Source organism: Meles meles, chromosome 17 (assembly GCF_922984935.1).
Source record: "Meles meles chromosome 17, mMelMel3.1 paternal haplotype, whole genome shotgun sequence".
Classification (NCBI taxonomy): domain Eukaryota; kingdom Metazoa; phylum Chordata; class Mammalia; order Carnivora; family Mustelidae; genus Meles; species Meles meles.
The window spans coordinates 29,340,406-29,361,155 of record NC_060082.1 but is presented as its reverse complement, the minus strand read 5'-3'; the positions used below and the strand labels follow the sequence as shown (position 1 = coordinate 29,361,155).

Here is a 20,750-nt window from a genome sequence, read left to right as displayed (position 1 = left end):
GTCTGAGAGCACAGATCCTTGGGATGACACAGGGTCCAGCCTCAGCAAAACTGGGGCCCACCACAGGCCTGGACTTTTGGGGCCTGGGGCCGGGAAAAGTGGTGTGGGTGGTACCCAGGGGGCTGCACTGATGGGATCTGGTCAGGGGGTGGATGCCAGAAGCCACAAGCTAATTGGGTCTCCAAGCCTGGGTGCTCAGGGTGCTCAGGGTTCTGGGAAGATGCTAGGAGACATTGGTGGATTAAAAGGTCCAGGGACAATGGGCTCTGAACCAGATTTCTGGGATGGGTCATGGAGCTCCAGAGGAAAAGGACCCAGAGGTGAGACAGGCTATGAGGATGACTTAGGAGGTCCAGGGAGGATGGAATCTAGGTATGGCGAAGGCACAGGGTACGCTGGAGGAGTAGGTCCTGAAACTGGGGCTGGCTGTAGCGACGGCTCAGCACTGTCAGGAGAAATGGGATTCGGTTATGGCACTGGTTGCAGAGTGGCCTCTGGGGCACCTGGCGGAACAGAGTTTGAGGAAGGGGGTGGTTATACGCATGGCTCAGGGGTGCCTGGGGGGATGTGGTCTGGAAACAGAGATAGTGATGGTCTTGCAATACGGCGGTCTGGGAGACTCGCTAATCTCAAGAGTGGCTCAGGTGGCCATGATAGAGGGCCCAGCGATGAAGCCAGGATGCCTCTGGAGGCCAGGGATGCATCCAAAGCCCAGGGGGATGCTGGCCCTGGGGGAAGGCATCATTCCAGCAGTGGCCTAGGGAGCCCTGGGACAGTGGGGTCTGTGGGGAGAGGTGGCCTCGGGGCTTCGGCAACTATGGAGGCTGTTGGGGAAGGACATGCAGAAGCAGAACCAGGGGTCTCTGGAAGAATAAGGCCTTGGGGTCAGACTGGAGACTACGGGGACTTCAGAGCCTTAGGGGCTGTGGGGGCCTTTGGAGAAGGAGGCCATAAAGAGGGCCCTGGGGAAGCCATGGAGCCGAGGGATCTGAAGGCAGGGGACAAAGTGAATGATGGGGTTGGGACCAGGGGCCTTGGTGCTAGGGTCCCTGGAGCTGGAGCTGGTCACTGGGACGATACCAAGGTCCCCGGGGCACTGGCTCCTCAACCTGGAGCCAGTTCTGATAGCCAAGGGGCTTATGGGTCTGGTGGCATCCCTGGTCATGGGGGTGGATCAGGAATTCGAGGGTCTCAGCAAATTGGAAGCAGAACAGCTTATAGAGGAAGGTCAAAGGGTCTTGGGTCTGGGCGGATGGGGTCAGGGGGTGAGGCAGATTATGAGGATGGTATTGGGCTTTCTGGGGAGATGGGGTCAGTAGATGAGGCAGACTATAGGAAAGATTTGGGGACTCCTGAGGGAATGGGTTCATTGGGTAAGGCAGATCATAGGGATGATTTAGGGGGCTCTGGGAGAATGGGGATGAGGGGTGAGGCAGGTTATGGGGATGGCTTGGGGGGTTCTGGGAGAATAGGGACAGGGGGTGAGGCAGGTTATAGGCATAGCTTGGGAGATTCTGGGAGAATTGGGTCAGGGGATGAGGCAGGTTATAAGGCTGGTTTGGGGGGTTCTGGGAGAATGGGGATGGGGGGTGAGGCAGGGTATGGGGATGGCTTAGGAGGTCCTGGAAAAATGGGGGCAGGGGCTGGGGAAGGTTATAGGGATGGCTTAGGAGGTCCCGGGAGAATTGGATCGGGGGGTGAGGCAGGTTATAAGGATGGTTTTGGGGGTTCTGGGAGAATGGGCATGGGGGGTGAGGCAGGTTATGGGGATGGCTTAGGAGGTCCTGGAAAAATGGGGGCAGGGGCTGGGGAAGGTTATAGGGATGGCTTAGGAGTTCCCGGGAGAATTGGGTCGGGGGGTGAGGCAGGTTATAAGGATGGTTTGGGGGGTTCTGGGAGAATGGGGATAGGGGGTGAGGCAGGTTATGGGGACGGCTTAGGAGGTCCGGAGAGAATTGGGTCAAGGGGTGAGGCAGGTTATAAGGATGGTTTGGGGGGTTCTGGGAGAATGGGGACAGGGGGTGAGGCAGGTTATAAGGATGGTTTGGGGGGTTCTGGGAGAATGGGGACAGGGGGTGAGGCAGGTTATGGGGTTGGCTTAGGAGGTCCTGGAAAAATGGGGGCAGGGACTGGGGAAAGTTATAGGGATGGCTTAGGAGGTCCTGGAAAAATGGGGACAGGGACTGGGGAAGGTTATAGGGATGGCTTAGGAGGCCCTGGGAGAATTGGGTCAGGGGGTGAGGCAGGTTATAAGGATGGTTTGGGGGGTTCTGGGAGAATGGGGATGGGGCGTGAGGCAGGTTATGGGGATGGCTTAGGAGGTCCTGGAAAAATGGGTTCAGGGGCTGGGGAAGGTTATAGGGATGGCTTAGGAGGCCCTGGGAGAATTGGGTCAGGGGGTGAGGCAGGTTATAAGGATGGTTTGGGGGGTTCTGGGAGAATGGGGATGGGGGGTGAGGCAGGTTATGGGGATGGCTTAGGAGGTCCGGAGAGAATTGGGTCAGGGGGTGAGGCAGGTTATAAGGATGGTTTGGGGGGTTCTGGGAGAATGGGGACAGGGGATGAGGCAGGTTATGGGGTTGGCTTAGGAGGTCCTGGAAAAATGGGGGCAGGGACTGGGGAAGGTTATAGGGATGGCTTAGGAGGTCCTGGAAAAATAGGGCCAGGGACTGGGGAAGGTTATAGGGATGACTTAGGAGGCCCTGGGAGAATTGGGTCAGGGGGTGAGGCAGGTTATAAGGATGGTTTGGGGGGTTCTGGGAGAATGGGGATGGGGGGTGAGGCAGGTTATGGGGATGGCTTAGGAGGTCCGGAGAGAATTGGGTCAGGGGGTGAGGCAGGTTATAAGGATGGTTTGGGGGGTTCTGGGAGAATGGGGACAGGGGGTGAGGCAGGTTATGGGGTTGGCTTAGGAGGTCCTGGAAAAATGGGGGCAGGGACTGGGGAAGATTATAGGGATGGCTTAGGAGGTCCTGGAAAAATGGGGGCAGGGGCTGGGGAAGGTTATAGGGATGGCTTAGGAGATCCTGGAAAAATAGGGCCAGGGGCTGGGGAAGGTTATAGGGATGGCTTAGGAGGCCCTGGGAGAATTGGGTCAGGGGGTGAGGCAGGTTATAAGGATGGTTTGGGGGGTTCTGGGAGAATGGGCATGGGGGGTGAGGCAGGTTATGGGGATGGCTTAGGAGGTCCTGGAAAATTGGGGCCAGGGGCTGGGGAAGGTTATTGGGATGGTTTAGGAGGTCCTGGAAAAATGGGGCCAGGGGCTGGAGAAGGTTATAGGGATGGCTTAGGAGGCCCTGGGAGAATTGGGTCGGGAGGTGAGGCAGGTTATAAGGCTGGTTTGGGGGGTTCTGGGAGAATGGGGATGGGGGGTGAGGCAGGGTATGGGGATGGCTTAGGAGGTCCTAGAAAAATGGGGCCAGGGGCTGGGGAAGGCTATAGGGATGGCTTAGGAGGTCCTGGGAGAATTGGGTCGGGGGGTGAGGCAGGTTATAAGGATGGTTTGGGGGGTCCTGGGAGAATGGGGATGGGGGGTGAGGCAGGTTATGCGGATGGCTCTGGAGGTCCTGGAAAAATGGGTGCAGGGGCTGGGGAAGGTTATAGGGATGGTTTAGGAGGTCCTGGGAGAATTGGGTCGGGGGGTGAGGCAGGCTCTAAGGTTGGTTTGGGGAGTCCTGGGAGAATGGGGATGGGGGGTGAGGCAGGGTATGGGGATGGCTCTGGAGGTCCTGGAAAGATGGGGGCAGGGGCTGGGGAATGTTATAGGGATGACTTAGGAGGTCCTGAGAGAATTGGGTCAGAGGGTGAGGCAGGTTATAAGGATGGTTTTGGGGGTTCTGGGAGAATGGGCATGGGGGGTGAGGCAGGGTATGGGGATGGCTTAGGAGGTCCTGGAAAAATGGGGCCAGGGGCTGGGGAAGGCTATAGGGATGGCTTAGGAGGTCCTGGGAGAATTGGGTCGGGGGGTGAGGCAGGTTATAAGGATGGTTTGGGGGGTTCCGGGAGAATGGGGATACGTGGTGAGGCAGGTTATGGGGATGGCTTAGGAGGTCCTGGAAAAATGGGGCCAGGGGCTGGGGAAGGCTATAGGGATGGCTTAGGAGGTCCTGGGAGAATTGGGTCAGGGGGCGAGGCAGGCTATAAGGCTGGTTTGGGGGGCTCTGGGAGAATGGGGATGGAGGGTGAGGCCGGTTATGCGGATGGCTCTGGAGGTCCTGGAAAAATGGGTGCAGGGGCTGGGGAAGGTTATAGGGATGGCTTAGGAGGTTCTGGGAGAATTGGGTCGGGAGGTGAGGCAGGTTATAAGGATGGTTTGGGGGGTTCTGGGAGAATGGGGATGGGGGGTGAGGCAGGGTATGGGGATGGCTTAGGAGGTCCTGGAAAAATGGGTGCAGGGGCTGGGGAAGGTTATAGGGATGGCTTAGGAGATCCTGGGAGAATTGGGTCAGAGGGCGAGGCAGGTTATAAGGATGGTTTGGGGGGTTCTGGGAGAATGGGGATGGGGGGTGAAGCAGGTTATGCGGATGGCTTAGGAGGTCCTGGAAAAATGGGTGCAGGGGCTGGGGAAGGTTATAGGGATGGCTTAGGAGTTCCCGGGAGAATTGGGTCGGGAGGTGAGGCAGGTTATAAGGATGGTTTTGGGGGTTCTGGGAGAATGGGGATGGGGAGTGAGGCAGGTTATGGGGATGGCTTAGGAGGTCCTGGAAAAATGGGGGCAGGGGCTGGGGAAGGTTATAGGGATGGCTTAGGAGGTCCTGGGAGAATTGGGTCAAGGTGTGAGGCAGGTTATAAGGATGGTTCGGTGGATACTGGGAGAATGGGGGCAGAGGGTGAGGCACATTATGGGCATGACTTGGGGGATTCTGGGAGAATTGGGTCAAAGAGTGAGAAAGATTATGAGGATGGCTTAGGGGATCCTGGGAGAATGGGGATGGTGGGTGAGGCAGGTTATAGGGATGGCTTAGGAGGTCCTGGAAAAATGGGGCCAGGGGCTGGGGAAGATTATAGGGATGGCTTAGGAGGTCCGAGGAGAATTGGGTCAGGGGGTGAGGCAGGTTATGGGGATAGCTTGGGGGATTCTGGGAGAATTGGATCAAAGGGTGATATACGTTATAAGGATGGTTTGGGGGGTTCTAAGAGAATAGGGGAAGGGAGTGAAGCAACTTATGAGGATGGCTTGAGAGACTCTGGGAGAATTGGGTCAAAGGATGATGCAGGTTATAGGGAGGGTTTGGGGGGTTCTGGGAGAATGGAAATGGGGAGTGAAGCTGGTTATGGGGATGGCTTAGGGGAATCTGGGAGAATGGGGATGGGGGGTGGGACAGCTTATAAGAATGGCTTAATGGGTTCTGGGAGAATGGGGGCAAGGGGTGAGGAACATTATAAGGATGGCTTGGGGGTTTCTGGAAGAATTGGATCAGGGGATGAGGTAGGTTATGGGGATGGTATGGGTCATTCTGGGAGAATGGGAACAGAGGATGAGGCAGGTCATGGGGATAGCTTAGGGGATTCTGCGAGAACTGGGTCAAAGGGTGAGAAAGGTTATGGGGATGTTTTGGAAGGTTCTGGTAGAATTGGGTCAAGGGGTGAGGCAGGTTTTAAGGATGGTTTGGGGGATTCTGAGAAAATGAGGTCAGGGGGTATAGGTTATAGGGATGGCTTGGGAGGTCCTAGAAGATTTGGGTCAGGGGGTGAGGCAGGTTATAAGGATGGTTTGGGGGATTCTGGAAGAATGGGGATAGAGGGTGAGGCAGATTATGGAGATGGCTTGGTAGAGTCTGGAAGAATTGGGTCAGGGAGTGATGCAGGTTATAAGGATGGTTTGGGGGCTTCTGAGAGAATGGGGGCAGGGAGTAAAACAGGTTATGGGTCTGGCTTGGGGGAGTCTGAGAGAATTGGGCCAAGAGGTGACAAAGGTTATAAAGATGGTTTGGGGGTTTCTGGGAGACTTGGGTCAGGGGGAGAGGCAGGTTATAAGGATGGTTTGGGGAGCTCTGGGAGATTTGGGTCAGGGGCAGAGGCAGGTTATAAGGATGGTTTGGGGAGTTCTGGGAGACTCAGGTCAGGAGATGAAGCAGGCTATAGGGATGGTTTGGGGGGTGCTAGGGGACTGGGGTCAGGAAGTGAGGCAGATTATAGGGGAGGCTCAGGAGGATCTGGAGAAATGGGGTCAGAAGGTGAGGTGGGCTACAGAGATGCTTCAGGGAAGTTCAGAGTAACGGGCACACAGGCTGGAGTGGGATATGAAGGTGGACCCAGGAGCCAAGAAACCATAGAGCATGCTCCAGGCCAAGAAGGGGCTGGTTGGTGTCAAGACCCACGGTTCCTGGATAGCAAAGTTTCAGATCTTGGAAGGGGCAGGTCTACTGGCTCAGGGGACTCAGGCATCCTGGATAAGGGGAATTTCACTGATAGGGAGAATAGTCTCACCCAAAAACCTGGGGATTTAGGGCCTTGGGGAGCCTGGAATCGTCTAGATGATCCCTTGGGCAGAAAAGACTCTATGGACAGATCAGGGGGTATCCAGGGCCTGGGCTTTCAGCTAGACAAAGGGCAAAGAGGAGAAAGAGGACCCCTGGGATATCAGGGGTCCCTGGGGGCTGAGAATGACAGAGCCCAAGGTCCAGGGGCCCTAAAGGAGTATGAGAGATGGGGAGCAGAAGAGTCTGGAGGGTCAGACAGAAGGCCTGGCCAGTTCAGCAGTTCTCAAAGACAGTTGGGGGTGGAGGCTAGAACAGCAAAGGGAAGGGGAGCAGACAAGACCAGAGCCTTGGGGCAGCCACTGGGAGGAGAGGACAGAGAGATCCGAAGAGTGACTCTGCACGAAGACCAGAGCTGGGAGCCCCTGAGTCATCTTGGCAGCAAGAGAGGTGGCCTGGAAGGCAGGTCAGACATCTATGGCCAGGGGAGGGATGCCACCCGGAGTCCCAGATCCAGACACAAGCCTGGCACTGACGGTTTCTCCAAGGAGGCCCAAGGTAGGTATTTCTCACGGCAATGGCTCCGGTGGGGTAGAGCCAAGGGAGACAGGGATGACTGCGTCAGTCTCACTCCTGCCTCCAGCCCCAGGAGATTGTCCCTGCCAGTGCCCCCCATTTTCAGGGATCTCTTTCCATCCAGGAAAACCCCTTCCTCCTTATGCAGGTGGACCCCAGACCGCATGGGGCCGAGAGGTCTCTGGGTCTCTGTCTTAACAGTCTATGTCCAAAGACCTAGAGCTGTTGAAATACAACCTGTGGGTTACTCAGACTTCCTGTCTGCGTACTCAAGGGGGACCCTTCGTCCACCTCGCACCCCAGGTCCCCCATACCACTCTAGGTCCTGCAGAGAAAAATGGAAGTTTCGGTTTGGCTGGCACGGGCTCAGCCAGTTGGCAGGACACAGTGGCCTCCCAGAGCTCAGTGTAGGCAACGTCTGGGAGGCTGGGCCTCGGTGACCAGCCCCCGACTCCCTCTTGTCTCTCCAGGCCCCAGGGGCTACTTCTCCCAGGGCCTGGCTGACACGGAAGTGCAGCAGGGAGAGGCTGCTGTGCTCTCCTGTACCCTCACCCGCGACCTGGGCCCCGGTGCCTGGTTTAAAGATGGAGTCAAGGTACTGCCCCCCATGCTTTACTGACAGTTTATGGGGGGGGGGGTGAAGCAGTAAAGGGTAGAGGGTAGAGACTTTGCAAGAAAGATTTTTTATTCTTTTTTAAAGATTTTATTTGAGAGAGTGAGAGAGCGCACAAGCCGGGGAGGCGGGGAGGGACAGAGGGAGAAGCAGACTCCCCACTGAGGCTGAGCAGGGAGCGCAGTGTTGGGCTAGATCCCAGGACCCCGGGATCGTGACCTGAGCCAAAGGCAGATACTTAACCGACTGAGCCTCCCAGGCGCCCCAAGATTTTACATTCTTCATATTACTAGAGCACCTACCCTGTGATTTGTCTAAATAGCTAGCACGTTGATGTTTTTAAAATAAAACTGGGTTTTTAGGTAGATGTGTGCCCTCTTCACTTCCCCCTGGACACACCCCTTCCTCTCCCAGATGCCTCCTCCTCATCTAAAATGTCTGTTGTGTCCCAACACCTGTTGAATTCCACTGTCCTTCAAGGCATGGTACAAACGCCACCTCAGCCCAACCAGACGGGACCTCTCCTCTCTCTGAACAGACCTTCTGTCCTCCGCCACGGCTATCCTCTCAAGAGGACTGACGATGTCACAGTGGTCCAGTGGCACCGGCTAAACCAGGCTTCAGATCCCAGCTCCGCCTCTTACCTCTGGTTTCACCTATAAGATGGGGCCAATAATAATACTGACATAAGGTTGTTGCAGCATTAAATGAGGTGCTCAGCTTGGAGGGCACTAGCGCGCACCTGGGGCGTGGCAAGGGCTTCCCGGACGCCGCTGTCACTACAGTTCCTACATTGCATTAGTAAGGGGCCCCGCTTCCCCCCCTCCCCCTGCCTGGGGGAGCTGGGCAGGGTGGGCATGACGGTCTCCTCCCCGGCCCTTGTTTGCAGCTCAGCGCCCAGGATGGAGTCGTCTTTGAGCAAGATGGTCTCGTGCACAAGCTCCTCATTGCCCATGTGCAGGGGACCCAGGCTGGGAGGTACACCTTTGTAGCCGGCAACCAGCGGAGTGAGGCCACCCTGAGTGTCCACGGTGAGGCTCAGCCCCACCCTCCCCCACTTCACAGGCTCTCTGCTCCAGGGGGTCTGCAGCCAGTGCCTAATCTCATCCTCAGCCTGAGAAAGACTTTCTAAAAAGGCAGCCATATCCTCCCTATTCTTTGTCAGGAAGTCCTTGGGGAGGTCTAGCCCTGGTGCCTCCTGCTGCAGACGAAGCCCACGCATCCCCTCCCCCCTCCAAAGTCTTCAGGGGGAGCGGTCTTTACTCTCAGCCTGCACTTCCTCCGCAGGGTCTTTCTTTCCCCCACGTCCCCGGTGCACAGCGCCCAGGCTGCCTTTGACTCCTGGGCCCGTTATATCTCTAGATCGCCCCGTCATCGCTGCTGATGTGACAGAGAAACTGAGAGAGCCACTGGTGGTCAAGGCTGGGAAGCCCGTGACGGTGAAGATCCCCTTCCAGAGCCGTCTCCCAGTTCAGGCTTCCTGGAAGAAGGACGGGACCGAAGTGGTGGACGGCGGCCGCCGCCAGGGGGCGCAGGTGGCCCTGGGGGAAGGCTTCACGCGACTGTGCCTCCCCAGCGCCGGCAGGAAGGACGGGGGCCGGTACCGCGTGACACTGAAGAGCGAGGGCGGCTCTGTGCAGGCTGAGTTCACTCTGCAAGTTATAGGTGCCAGCCCCAGCCTTCTCCCCAGCCACGGCCCGAGCGCTTCCAGGGTTCTGGGGCTTCCCTGCTGGCAGGAGCAGGCCCAGTGTGTGCCCCCCAGCCCCGACCCTCATTTGCATGTTCTCTAAGATACAAACCTACTCCACCTTGTTCTCTCTCCCCTCCTCAGACTGGTTAGGAAGAAGACAGGGCTGGTGGCTCTTCTCTGGGAGCTAAGGCACTGGGCCCTGGGCGGGGTGGGGGACCACTGGGGTGGGATGGTGGCCCTCAGCCTTGAGCAGTGCCAGCAAGTTAGGACTGCCCGTGGCCAGAGAGCCAAGCAGGTGCCTGTACTGGCCACAGGGATGCATTCCTGGTCGCCTCTGGGTGTGTGTGTGTGTGTCTGTGTGTGTGTGTGTGTGTCTGTGTGTGTTGGGGGGTAGAGACCAGGGATACCTCCAGGTCATGCCCGAGGCTCTCTGGGCATTCCACCCAGTGGCCGGCCTATCCGCTGATGAGGGGGGAGGTCTCGCACCCCTCCCCTCCAGCTCCTTTGACTCCGCCTTCTCTTCCTGCTCCTCTCGGTGGGACCCCAGACAAGCCCCAGGCCCCACAAGGTCCCCTGGAGGTAGAGGATCGCCGGGGGGCTGGTGTCTGCCTCCACTGGCGGCCCCCAAAAGACGACGGGGGCCGGGCCGTGGAGCACTACGTGGTGGAGAGGCAGCAAGCCGGCCGGACCGCTTGGCTGAAGGTGGGCGAGCCCCCTGCCGGCAGCCCCACCTTCACCGATGCCCATGTGGAGCAGGGCAGGAAATACACCTTCCGGGTGCGAGCTGTGACCTCTGAGGGGGCTGGGGAAGCCTTGGAGTCCACGGAGGTGCTGGTGGCTCCTGAGGGTAAGAGGATGGACCAGGCCTTAGCATTCCCCAGAGGGTGGGCAGGGCTGCCCCAGACACTGAGGGACCAGGCGGGGGGGTGGGGGGTGGCGGGGGGGGGGGTGTCTTGAGGCCCTTGTAGAGCACTGTGGAGACTCCTCACGTAAGTTCACTTGGGATTTGGCAGGCGATCAGGAAACAAGGGTTATGGGGTCTTCTCCCAGCCAGGGCTCTCCGGAGTTGGGGTAGACACGCAGAGCACACTCTCTCAGGAACCTGGGTGGGGCAGACACCATCCTCCATCAGATGCCCTCCCTCTGAAGCATCTGTCAGGAGACCTGAGGCTGAGAGGCCTCTGGGCTGCCTCTAAGGCTCCTAGGCCACAGCCAGAACAGTGTCCTAGGGCAGGCTGGCTCAGCACCCCGACACTGCCTGCTCCCAGGTGTCCCACTCGCTGTCCCCCAGGACCTTGCTGTGAACTGGCACCTTTCCTTGGCCTCTGAGGCTGACCTGCACCTTCTCTCCCCACACCACTCCCAGCTCTCCCCGGGCCCCCTTCAAGCCCAGCCATCCAGTCGGCCTCCAGCCAGGGCATCACGCTGAAATGGACGGCACCTCGGGGCCCTGGCAGTGCCCACATCCTGGGCTACCTGATTGAGAAGCGCAAGAAGGGGAGCAGCACGTGGACGGCAGTGAATGCCCAGCCCGTGCCTGGTGAGTGGGCCTGAAGGGACACTCTGCGTTACCCAGGCCTCCACAGCTAGCTTCCCTGGATGACCTCCTGGCTTCAGGGCCCTGTGCCACCAGCTTGCCAGTCCCTTTAGTACAGCAGGTCTCACTTGGGGAGGTTTCACCCCCCGGGGACATTTGGCAATTGTCTGGCAATTTGGGGTTGTCATACCTGAAGTGCGGGAAGCTGGGGGGTAGCACTAGTGTGAAGAGGTCAGAGATGCTGCTAGACGCCCTGCAGTTCACAGGGCCATGCCCCTGTCCCATTCCCACGTCCCCAAACACTGAATTATCTGGCTACAAATACCAATGGCGCCAAGGTTAGGAAACTCTGGTTTAAAAGAAGTCTCCGGACAGAAGCCAGAGCTGGAGCTATTAGCCCTGACCCCTCTCCTTCTGGCCTTGACCTCGGGCAGTGTGCTCTTTTCTCTGGATCTTACCTTTCTCATCCATAAGAGGAGGAGATGTGTTCCCTGTCCTACTCACTTCCCTACAGTTTCCAGGAAACTGCTTTCTGAGATCAGAAAGAACTCAGAAACATCCAAGCCAACGTTTGTAGGAGAAAGAACAGATTCCAAGCCCCGAGCATGTTGTCAAGAGACCAGGTTTCTGGCCAGGGCTGTGCCACTTAGGACCTCAGGATCCTCATCTCTGGAAAGAGGGTGGTGAACAAAGGGCACTCTTCCAACTTGACTCTCCTAGTCATTCTGTCTTATTTATAAATCTATATAGCTTTGTAACAACCTTTAGAAGTCTGTAAGGCAGAGAGAACCAGAGAGATTAAGGCATTTGTCCAAGACACCCAGCAAGTTAGTGGCAGAACCAGACAGGAATTGGGGCCTCTCACACCCTGAGCATTGCTCTTTTTACCTTGGAGACCCCGGGGCACCCCTAGTTGGCTGGCTGGAGAGGATGAAAGTGTCAGGGCCCTAGGCTTGGTCTTTTCCAGAGCTTGGAGGCACCAGGCCATCTGTGTGCCCGTGGCCTGGTCCTGTCACAGGCAGACGAATGTGGGGTGTGCTTTTCACAGAGAGGAGGTGGACCGTGGCAGACGTGCGACAAGGCTGTCAGTATGAGTTTAGGGTCACAGCTGTGTCTCCCTCTGGCCGCGGAGAGCCTGGGCCTCCATCGGATGCCGTCTTTGCTAGGGACCCCATGAGTAAGTAGAACACCAGCCCAGGTTGAGGGTGGTGGTGACGAGCAGGGGATAGCTCTGGAGCCCGTGGGACAAGACAGGGGCTGTAAGAAGGTCAGGGTTTGTCCTGAAGGTCATGGTCAGGAAGGCTGGAAGACAAAGGTCAACGGGCCTCTGGAGTAAGGTGTAATTTAGGGGCCCTGGAGGATTAAAATCAAACAGGCCCAGAGGCCAGGCAGTGGGGATTAGAAGATCCCTTCCCAAGATCACTTAACTCACTCTTCAGCCTCTGGGCAGGTCAGGCCCACCTGCTCTCATCCTATAACCGTCCACCCACCCCAGTGGGGGCTTGTCACCACCGTGGGGCAGGTGGGAGGTCACTGTGGAACCTCATTCCTAACTATCCAGCAGATCTTTGTTCCTCGCCTTTATCACAATGGCTGACATTGGGCCAGGAACTAGGTAAAAAATCATGGCCTCTGCTTCTGGTCTAGAACTGCATTTCCCTCTCTGTGATTTCAGACTTCCGGCACAGATAGATGTCAATAGACATGCTGAGAACAATGCAAATAGCCAAAATAACCTGTGATCCAAGATGTTTCTAACACGTAGCCTGTGATATTTCCAAGACCTACAGGAAAGGGACCTGTCCTACTTTGAGCCACATTTTCCAAATTTGAGTAGAGAATACCTTCTTCACAAACCCCATTCCGAGGCATAGGGCTTAGGAAATGCTGCTCTGTAGGCCTCATGTGCCCTATGAGCCTGCTAGTGACAAGCCGTCAAGGGAGTAGCACATTTCTGGCACTTGCCAGACTGGCCACATGGTCACCTTGAGGGCACCTTTGTACCCCTACAGGGCCTGGTGCATGGTGCGGGTCTGGGCTGTTAGAATGAATCCAGGAAAAAAAAAGAACATTGTACAAGTTTAACGGATCGAATGGTGTCTAAGTTTTAGTCCTAGAAAGGGCAGAGTGTGGAATGCGGAGGGGAAGGCGGACCCATTTTACTCCTGGCAAGGGGACCCACTTCATCCTAGTTTATCTGCCTCTCTCCCTACGATCACTGATAGGGAGTGGGGACAGCAAGCCACCAGAGCAGTGACTACAGCAGTCTCCCCGATCATGACCGTTCCTAGGCCCTCGCTGCTGAGCATGATCACCCACCGGCAGCCTGGCCTGGGGGCTTGTTAGGAATGCACAGTCTCAGGCCCCACCCAGGCCTTCTGGATTAGGATCTGCAGTCTTAACCAAATCCCCCAGTGGCTTATAAACAAATTAAACTTAAGAGAAGCACTATCCTAGCCCAGATTTAGAAACACCTGGGTAGGTCTTAAAACTCCAGCTGCCTGGGCTGCACCCCAGCCACGTCTCTGGGGATGAGACCTGGGCGCCAAGGTCTTCAAGGCTCCCACAAGAGTCCACTGTGCAGCCAGCTTGGGTAGAAGGCTCTGCAATGGACAAAGCCCTTTACATGCCTCATACCTTTGTCCCAACCGCCCCCCCCCCCCCCCCGTGGCTGGGTAGGGCCTGTGTTATTTTCCTTCCCACTTAACAGGTGAAAAATAAGAAGGGACTGAGTCCACAAGGCAGTCTTGACGAACTTAGAGCTCAGAATCAAAAGATACAGAATTCTAGCCTTCGGGGATCATAGAGCCCAGGAAGTCATCAACTAGTATGCCAGATTTCAGGAATTACAGAAGGGTGGTTAGGGGAAGTGGGCTAACAGGTGGGTGAAGAAATTCCCAGCCCCCCCGCAGGAAAACTAATGAACAGCCACATGGAGTGGCCTCCCTCAAGAGAGGTGATGCCATTCCTGATCTTCCCTCGGTGCCCGGCCAGGACCCCCCGGGCCCGTGCGGGACCTCCAAGTCACAGACACATCGCACACCAGCATCACCTTGAGCTGGGCCCAGCCAGACACGCAGGACGGGGATACAGCCCAGGGCTACGTGGTGGAGCTGCGTGGCTCAGACAGTCTGCAGTGGAGCCCCTGCCACGAGGGCACCGTGCCAGTCACCACCTTCACTGCCAAAGGGCTTCGGCCCCAAGAGAGCTACTTCGTGAGGGTGACAGCTGTCAACGACGGAGGCCATGGCCAGCCCACCTCCCTGGACACGTTAGTGCAAGTCGTGCCCGTTGCTGGTGAGTGCTATCGCCTTCCGCTTCCCAAAGGCCCTTCCTGAGCGGGACCTCTGAGCAGCAGCCAGGATCCTCTTCCCGGTTTAATGACGTGCCCTGGATCAAGCACCTGTTAGGAGCCAGGCACTGGACAAGGCAGGCCCATTCAGAAATGTTTTCTCACTACAACTCATAAAAATCCTACAGGGTTAGTGATTTTTACCCCCAAGTTACAGATAAGGAAGCTGAGGTCAAAGGGGCTTTGCCCTGGGTCACGCCACTGGTATGTGGCAGGGCCAGGATTTAAGCCCCTGATTATGACTCCAGAGTCCACGCCCTCTCCAGGGTCCTTTGCTGCTGCCCGAGCATGACCCGAGAAGGTGTAAGTACTGCTTAGTACACGCGGTTCACGTGCAGAGTAGAAGACACCCAGATCCCCGTCATCCAAAGGCAGAGGGTCTTTTCCCTTGAATTTAACTACAGGAAGCAGCTGCCCTGGGCCATCCCAACAGGCCCTTGTTGTCACAGTAACAGTTAGGGAGACGCGTACAATGAACAGCACACTGCACCTGGAGCCTGGAGCCCTGGAACCTTGTCCTGGCTCTGCCTTGGACTGGATGTGGTCTCAAGCCAGTGGCTTCCTGCCTCCCATCAGTGTTTATCTCGTCTGCAAAACAAGAGTTGGATGACTTATTCACTGTCCTCTGTTCTGGCCCAACCTTAACCCTCTCCCTGATGGCTTTCCTTTCTCAGCGCCCATTCCTTCCCGACTTGCATCTCCCCACCAGCTCCCGCAACAGCTCCCCCCCCCCACCCCTCACCCCAGGATTCTCCTCCCAGCTTCTTCTGCATTTCCATCAGAGCCCCTCCCCCACCCCACCACGGATCTCTGCCTCATTTAATCTGGCCCAGACATCCCCCTCCAGTCCTACCTTACTGGAGACCTGGAGCTGGGGCCCTAGTGTAGAGGGAGGTGACAAGCCATCTTGTGTGTTCCAGTCCGTCCCAAGTTCCTGATGGACTCCAGCAGAAGGGACTCGCTGATGGTCAGAGCTGGGGAGACCATTCGTGTGCCTATCTCCTTTGAAGTGAGTATAGCTAATGGGGAGTGGGGAGAGGGGCCCAGAGTGGCCAAGGGAGCCAGAGTCAGCCCTGTGATTCTCTTTCACCACCACCCCCTCCTTTTTGGTCCCCGGCTGGTGGCCGAGTCTCGTGCTGGAAATCAAGCTAGAGTAAGGATGGAAGAGGGTCCTCCTTGAAGACAGGATCCACACCTGGCCACTGGGTGGCCATTCTGCGCTCACCTACACCTCCCTCTAGTGGTCACTTCTGTTACTGCGCCTCTAAGCTAGGATGCCCCCTTTCTTCTCTCCTCACTTAGTCTGGGAATTCACTGCGGCTGCAGCACAGACAGTCTGTTTTGACTTTGCAAAGTCCTGAGTATGAGTACTGTACAGGCACATGAACTGCATTTGACTGGGCATGGTCCTCCACCAACACCACCTTTCCTGTAGGATGGTAGAGCCATAGAGCATGGGGGCTGGAATCACAGAGGGCCTGGGGTCAGATTCTAGCATCATTACTCACTAGCTGTTTGACTTCGGACAACTATCTTAACCTCTCTGTGTTCCAGTTTCCTCATCTGTCAAATGGGGATAACAGTAACTTCTCTCCAGGATTTTTCTGAGGATTCAAGGAATTGATACAGTGAAAGCACATCAGTAGTGCTCGACATATGGCAAGAACCCAGTTCGTGTCATCTAGTACTAATTGTTGTTGTTGTTACTATTATTAAAATCATCATCATCATCTCTGTGGGAACTCATAGGTGTCAGTGCCTGATTCAAACCCAGATATAACCCCAAATTACATGTTCTTAACTATTAAACCATAATATGACTCTAATATGATGTAATGTGACAAAATATTTCATACACACACTGAGTGTTCCTCGGCCCTGTTCTCTATACTTTCCACGTATTATTAACTCCTTCAATCCTCAGAACTCCTGTGAGGTAAGTGACTGTCTGCATCCCCGTCTGACTCTGATGCCCAGTGTGACAGGTGCCAGAGGCTCTCACGGGGACTTGGTGGTTTGCCTTACTCCCCCTTTCCTGCTTCCTCACTATCCCACACCCCCTCCCCTACCTCTCTGGAACCCTCTCTCAACCAGCCTCTCCCTAGGTAGGCAGCTCCCACCGCTGTGCGTTTGCTCAGACATTTCTCCCCTGGGAACGCCCTTGTCCCCACTTATACCTTGGGCCCAGCTTCAATGCCATCCCTCCCACGAAATATCCCCTCGTTACCTTTCTTTCCTCTCATTTCCCAGGCTGTCCCCATGCCTGAGGTGACCTGGCTGAAGGACGGCTTGCCCTTGCTTAAAAGTAATGTGACCTCCACCAAGGAGGGCCTCACCCAGCTTCTGATTCCCGTGGCCAGCCTCTCAGACAGTGGCGTCTACACCGTGCTGCTGAGGAGCCCACAGGGCACAGAGGCTCTCTACCGCTTCTCCCTCAGGGTGGCAGGTGAGGCCTGGGCAGGGGCTCCTGACACCAACTTGCTACTCACTAAGGCATGGAGCTCTCCAGCTGTCCTGGTCACATGTCTCAGCTATTCTCCCAAACCTGGGTACACAGGGGATCACACCACCAGCCCTTCCTGAGAGCGGGAGGAAAGGAAGGAAGAAAGGCAGAGGGAGAGTCTGGGGCGGAGTGTGGGGGGGTCCATTATTCTTCTGCCCCAGGAACTTAGGGACCCTTAAGCCACAGCCCTTCCCCCATCTGGGACTATCAGTGAGTAGAGCCAGTCCCCACCATTACCTCACTTGAAAGAGTCTCGGAAGGACTGTGTGTGGTCCTTGTACGGGATAATTGTTGCCGTCCCCACAGGGACTCCCGCACAGCCCCTGCCCACCCTGAAGGAGCGTCTGGAACACAGAAACGACCAACGGCTAACAATGGGGGCTCTGCAACTCGGTCTTATAAAAGCCCCTTCACTGTCCATGTCCTGGGTCATTTTACTTACAAGTCAGAGTGATTTCAAATGACTCTTGTTGGAGAGGCTTTCCATGCCCTAGAGATCACTGTACACCCCCAGTGGAGCTCTATCTGGCTCCAGCTGCCGACATGGCCAGACTGCATTCCCCAGGACCCCAGAAGACTTAGGGACCTGGGGGAGGGTCATGCAGAAGCCTGTGGGCATTCTGGGGTGCCCAGCTGGGTCCCCCTCCAAACTCGGCTGCCTTTGCTCTCTCGTGCAGCGTGTCCGAAGGCACCTGGGCCCATCTGCCTGCAGGAGAACGTGCCCGGGACAGTGACGGCCGAGTGGGAGCCCTCTCCAGACGAGGCCGGGGATGTCCCCCTGTACTACGAGGTGCTGACACGCTCCTCGGTGCATGGGCCCTGGCGCCAGGCGGCTGACCGCGTGCACACCAACCACTTCACCCTCCTGGGCGTGCTCCCTGGCCGCGAGTACCACTTCCGGGTGGTGGCCAAGAACGAGCTGGGGGCCAGCCTGCCCTCGGACACCAGCCAGCCCTGGTGTATCCCCCGGCAGCGAGGTGAGCTCTCGGGGACACGGGCTGCATCTGGGGCAGCCCCGGCAGAGGTGGCCCAGTGTGGCTCAATGTGTCACTGGCCCCACCACCAGGTGGAGGCCAAGAGCTGTTGCCCTGCCCTCTTCCCCACCTGCCCAGCTCCCCACCTGCCCAGCTTCCCAGCTGGCTCAACCCACCTGCAATGCTACCCTCTGTGTCCCTGACTCAGGATGGGTCTGGAGAGGGCAGAGGGCTGTGGGTGTCTGCGTGTCCAGGATGCCTTTGGGTGGGGTCTCAAATCAGGAGGAGGCCATACGGCAAAGAGAGGTTAATGTTTCTCTGAAAACCAAGTGTATTTTACAATCAAACAGATGTGGGCCTTCAAAGTCATCACTAGAAAAAGCAGATCATAAAATCGAATGTGTGATTCCATATTTCTAAAACACAAAAATGTCTGAAAGGTTCCACACCAAAATGTTAGCTCTGGTCATTGAAGGCAGTGAGATTACGCTTGGTTTTGATTCCTTCCTGCTTTGACTTTCTTACACATTCTAGTTTGTTCACAGCGATTGGGTGTTAGCTTATAGGCAAAAAAATCCAAATGTATTTTAAGAAAAGGATAAAAAAGTGAGTCCAGCTATGGGGACCGAATTGATGGGAAGAAGTGGCAGAAGGACCCAGAAAGTGCCTAAGTTCCACCAGGAACCGGCTACCCTGACTCATGCCTCGGCCAGCCCTTCCTTGATTACCGACCCTTCTCCCTCTCGCCCTGGTTTCTGCCACAGACAGGTTCACGGTGAAGGCTCCAAGCTATCGGGAGCCTAACCTGAGCCAGAAGCCCCGGTTCCTGGTAGGGCTGCGGACCCACCTGCTGCCGCAGGGCTGTGAGTGCTGCATGAGCTGTGCGGTGCAGGGCTGGCCGCGGCCCCACGTCACCTGGTTCAAGGACGACCAGAGCCTGGCCGGAAACCCTGCCGTGTACAGCACCGACGTGCTGGGCGTGTGCTCCCTCGTCATCCCCAGCGTCTCCCCCAAGGACAGCGGCCAGTACAAGGCAGTGGCGGAGAACGCGCTGGGTCAGGCCGTCAGCACCGCCACCCTCATTGTCACAGGCGAAGGTACTGCCCTGGCAGAGGGGGGAGGGGAAGGAGAGTCACGGAGCAGCCACCTTCAGGGAGCCCTCCCTGCCCCCTGAAGGGTGGTTGGGCTGGAGGTCAGGATACCGGGATCCTCTAACCCGCGTGGCTCTGCAGAGCTCTGTGACTCCAGCTGACCATCGTGTGGCCTCCTGGGGCCTTGATTTACCCACCTGCAAAATGTGGTATTAACTAGATCATTGAGGACTAACTCACCTAACTCTTAGCTTAGGGACGATGCCTCCCCTGCCCAAGCTTCCCAGGATGGCCTGCAACACATTTCAAGACGAGAGATAAAGGGGCCTCTTCTGTCTTCCGTGTTTTACCTTCAGAAATATGCCCAGAGGGGCGCCTGGGTGGCTCAGTGGTTAAAGCCTCTGCCTTCGGCTCAGGTCATGGTCTCGGGGTCCTGGGATCGAGCCCCGCATCGGGCTTTCTGCTCTGCGGGGAGCCTGTTTCCTCCTCTCTCTCTCTGCCTGCCTCTCTGCCTACTTGTGATCTCTGCCTGTCAAAGTGATCTCTCTCTGTCAAATAAATAAATAAAATCTTTAAAAAAAAAAAAAAAGAAATATGCCCAGACACAGACATTTTGTGCCCCAAAAGCTTTGCTGATTGTCTTACTGGTAGTCTCTTTTTCAGTAAAGCAAATAACCTATGTTAATAAGAAAACAGTTTTCCTTAGGAGTACTCAGGACAGCTTATATTTTGAATAGAAAACAAAGTAACCCCTAAACATTTTAAATTACTCAGAATTGATCTTTATGCAAAAATGGCCCTTTCAGCACTAACCCAGAACATCTTTTCTCGCATCTGTGCCAAGGCCCTCGAGAAGCCACTCGCCAGGTGCCCCCGCACGTGCACGCGCCTTGTCCTGAAAAGGCTGTTTTCAGAAAAGTGTTCCGGGGGTGGTTTCCAGGGGAGGAATTGGCCCACGCTCAGAGAGTGCGTGCTGTCTCTGTGCTTGAGCTCTTGGGACTGACCATGACTTTCACCACGGGACAGGGGTGGGAGCGGCAGCTGCTCCTTCAGGACCAGCCTGACTGCCCCGGTGCTCCCTGTCTTGCAGAATCCAGCTCCTAACACCACCTCACCCCGGGACAGTCCTGTCTGGCTCGACAGTCGTGGATGATGACAGATCCCTGAAACTTCGCTCTTGACACCCACACTGGCCCAGAGAGACAGTCCTAAAGGACGGAGGACACTGGTCATGCCTGGAGCCCCAGGAGTGAAGAGCAGGAAGGCATGAAGTCCTTGGGGGAAGAAAAAGAAGAAGAGGGGCGATCTTCAGCCTCTCCACCCCAAAGCCAACTCCCTGAACGTGACCATGAACCTCCTCCACTCTCTCCATGGGGGCTTCTTTCTTCTCTACTTCTTGCAAGAGATCCAGAGTGAACCCGTCTGCGAGAGCGAGGCCCAGTCCTTGTTTTCCAGAAGCGGGTTCTTAGAAGAGCTGGGCCTGCTGTGAGCACGGGAGGGAGGAATGAGGATGTCAGAGGAACTGCATGAGGGCCGGGGGACCCAGCGGGTGTCTGGAGGGTGTGCTTTCTGTACTTTTCATCATTAAAACATTAGGCAAACACAAGCCTATCCCTTGCAAGTTGACTTGGGGCTGGTGTGTTGGAGGAAAGATTCCCACCACCGAGCCTTCATCCCAGGCTCCCACAGCGAGGACAGGTGGTTCTGCACCTGCTTCTGAGGGCAGGAAATCAGAGAGGGGTTGGAGGGTCTGCATGGAGGAGAGACCCGCCCTTCACTCCTCACCCATGATTCCCTCGCGCTGCTGGCAAAAATCCTGTGAGCAACAGAGTGAGAGGCTTTCCTGGGTGTTAGAGTGTTGGGGACCCAGAGCCAGGGCTGCCTGAGACTGCTGTTTGTCTGTCCCTCCCTGGGGCCAGAAAGAGTCTGGGCTGAGGAAAATCCTACTCCAGGATGTGATCTTGGGGACCCTGTCAGAAGGCGCTGAGGGAGACC

At 56.4% G+C, this 20,750-nt stretch overlaps 1 protein-coding gene across 1 annotated transcript in view; it reads left to right on the top strand.

Annotated features, from left to right (window-relative positions):
* Nucleotides 1–19,906, top strand: part of IGFN1 (immunoglobulin like and fibronectin type III domain containing 1) — a 30,948-nt gene extending 11,042 nt beyond the window's left edge. The window contains exons 12-25 of the mRNA XM_045982290.1: nucleotides 619–635; nucleotides 6,866–6,977; nucleotides 7,466–7,590; nucleotides 8,498–8,639; nucleotides 8,971–9,273; nucleotides 9,846–10,145; nucleotides 10,665–10,838; nucleotides 11,884–12,012; nucleotides 13,830–14,132; nucleotides 15,108–15,196; nucleotides 16,438–16,633; nucleotides 17,368–17,667; nucleotides 18,429–18,761; nucleotides 19,846–19,906. Coding sequence (XP_045838246.1) covers nucleotides 619–635; nucleotides 6,866–6,977; nucleotides 7,466–7,590; nucleotides 8,498–8,639; nucleotides 8,971–9,273; nucleotides 9,846–10,145; nucleotides 10,665–10,838; nucleotides 11,884–12,012; nucleotides 13,830–14,132; nucleotides 15,108–15,196; nucleotides 16,438–16,633; nucleotides 17,368–17,667; nucleotides 18,429–18,761; nucleotides 19,846–19,859 — 2,537 coding nt within the window. The 3' untranslated portion in view covers nucleotides 19,860–19,906. The remainder of the gene's footprint in view (nucleotides 1–618; nucleotides 636–6,865; nucleotides 6,978–7,465; nucleotides 7,591–8,497; nucleotides 8,640–8,970; nucleotides 9,274–9,845; nucleotides 10,146–10,664; nucleotides 10,839–11,883; nucleotides 12,013–13,829; nucleotides 14,133–15,107; nucleotides 15,197–16,437; nucleotides 16,634–17,367; nucleotides 17,668–18,428; nucleotides 18,762–19,845) is intronic.
* Nucleotides 19,907–20,750: the final 844 nt, after the last annotated feature.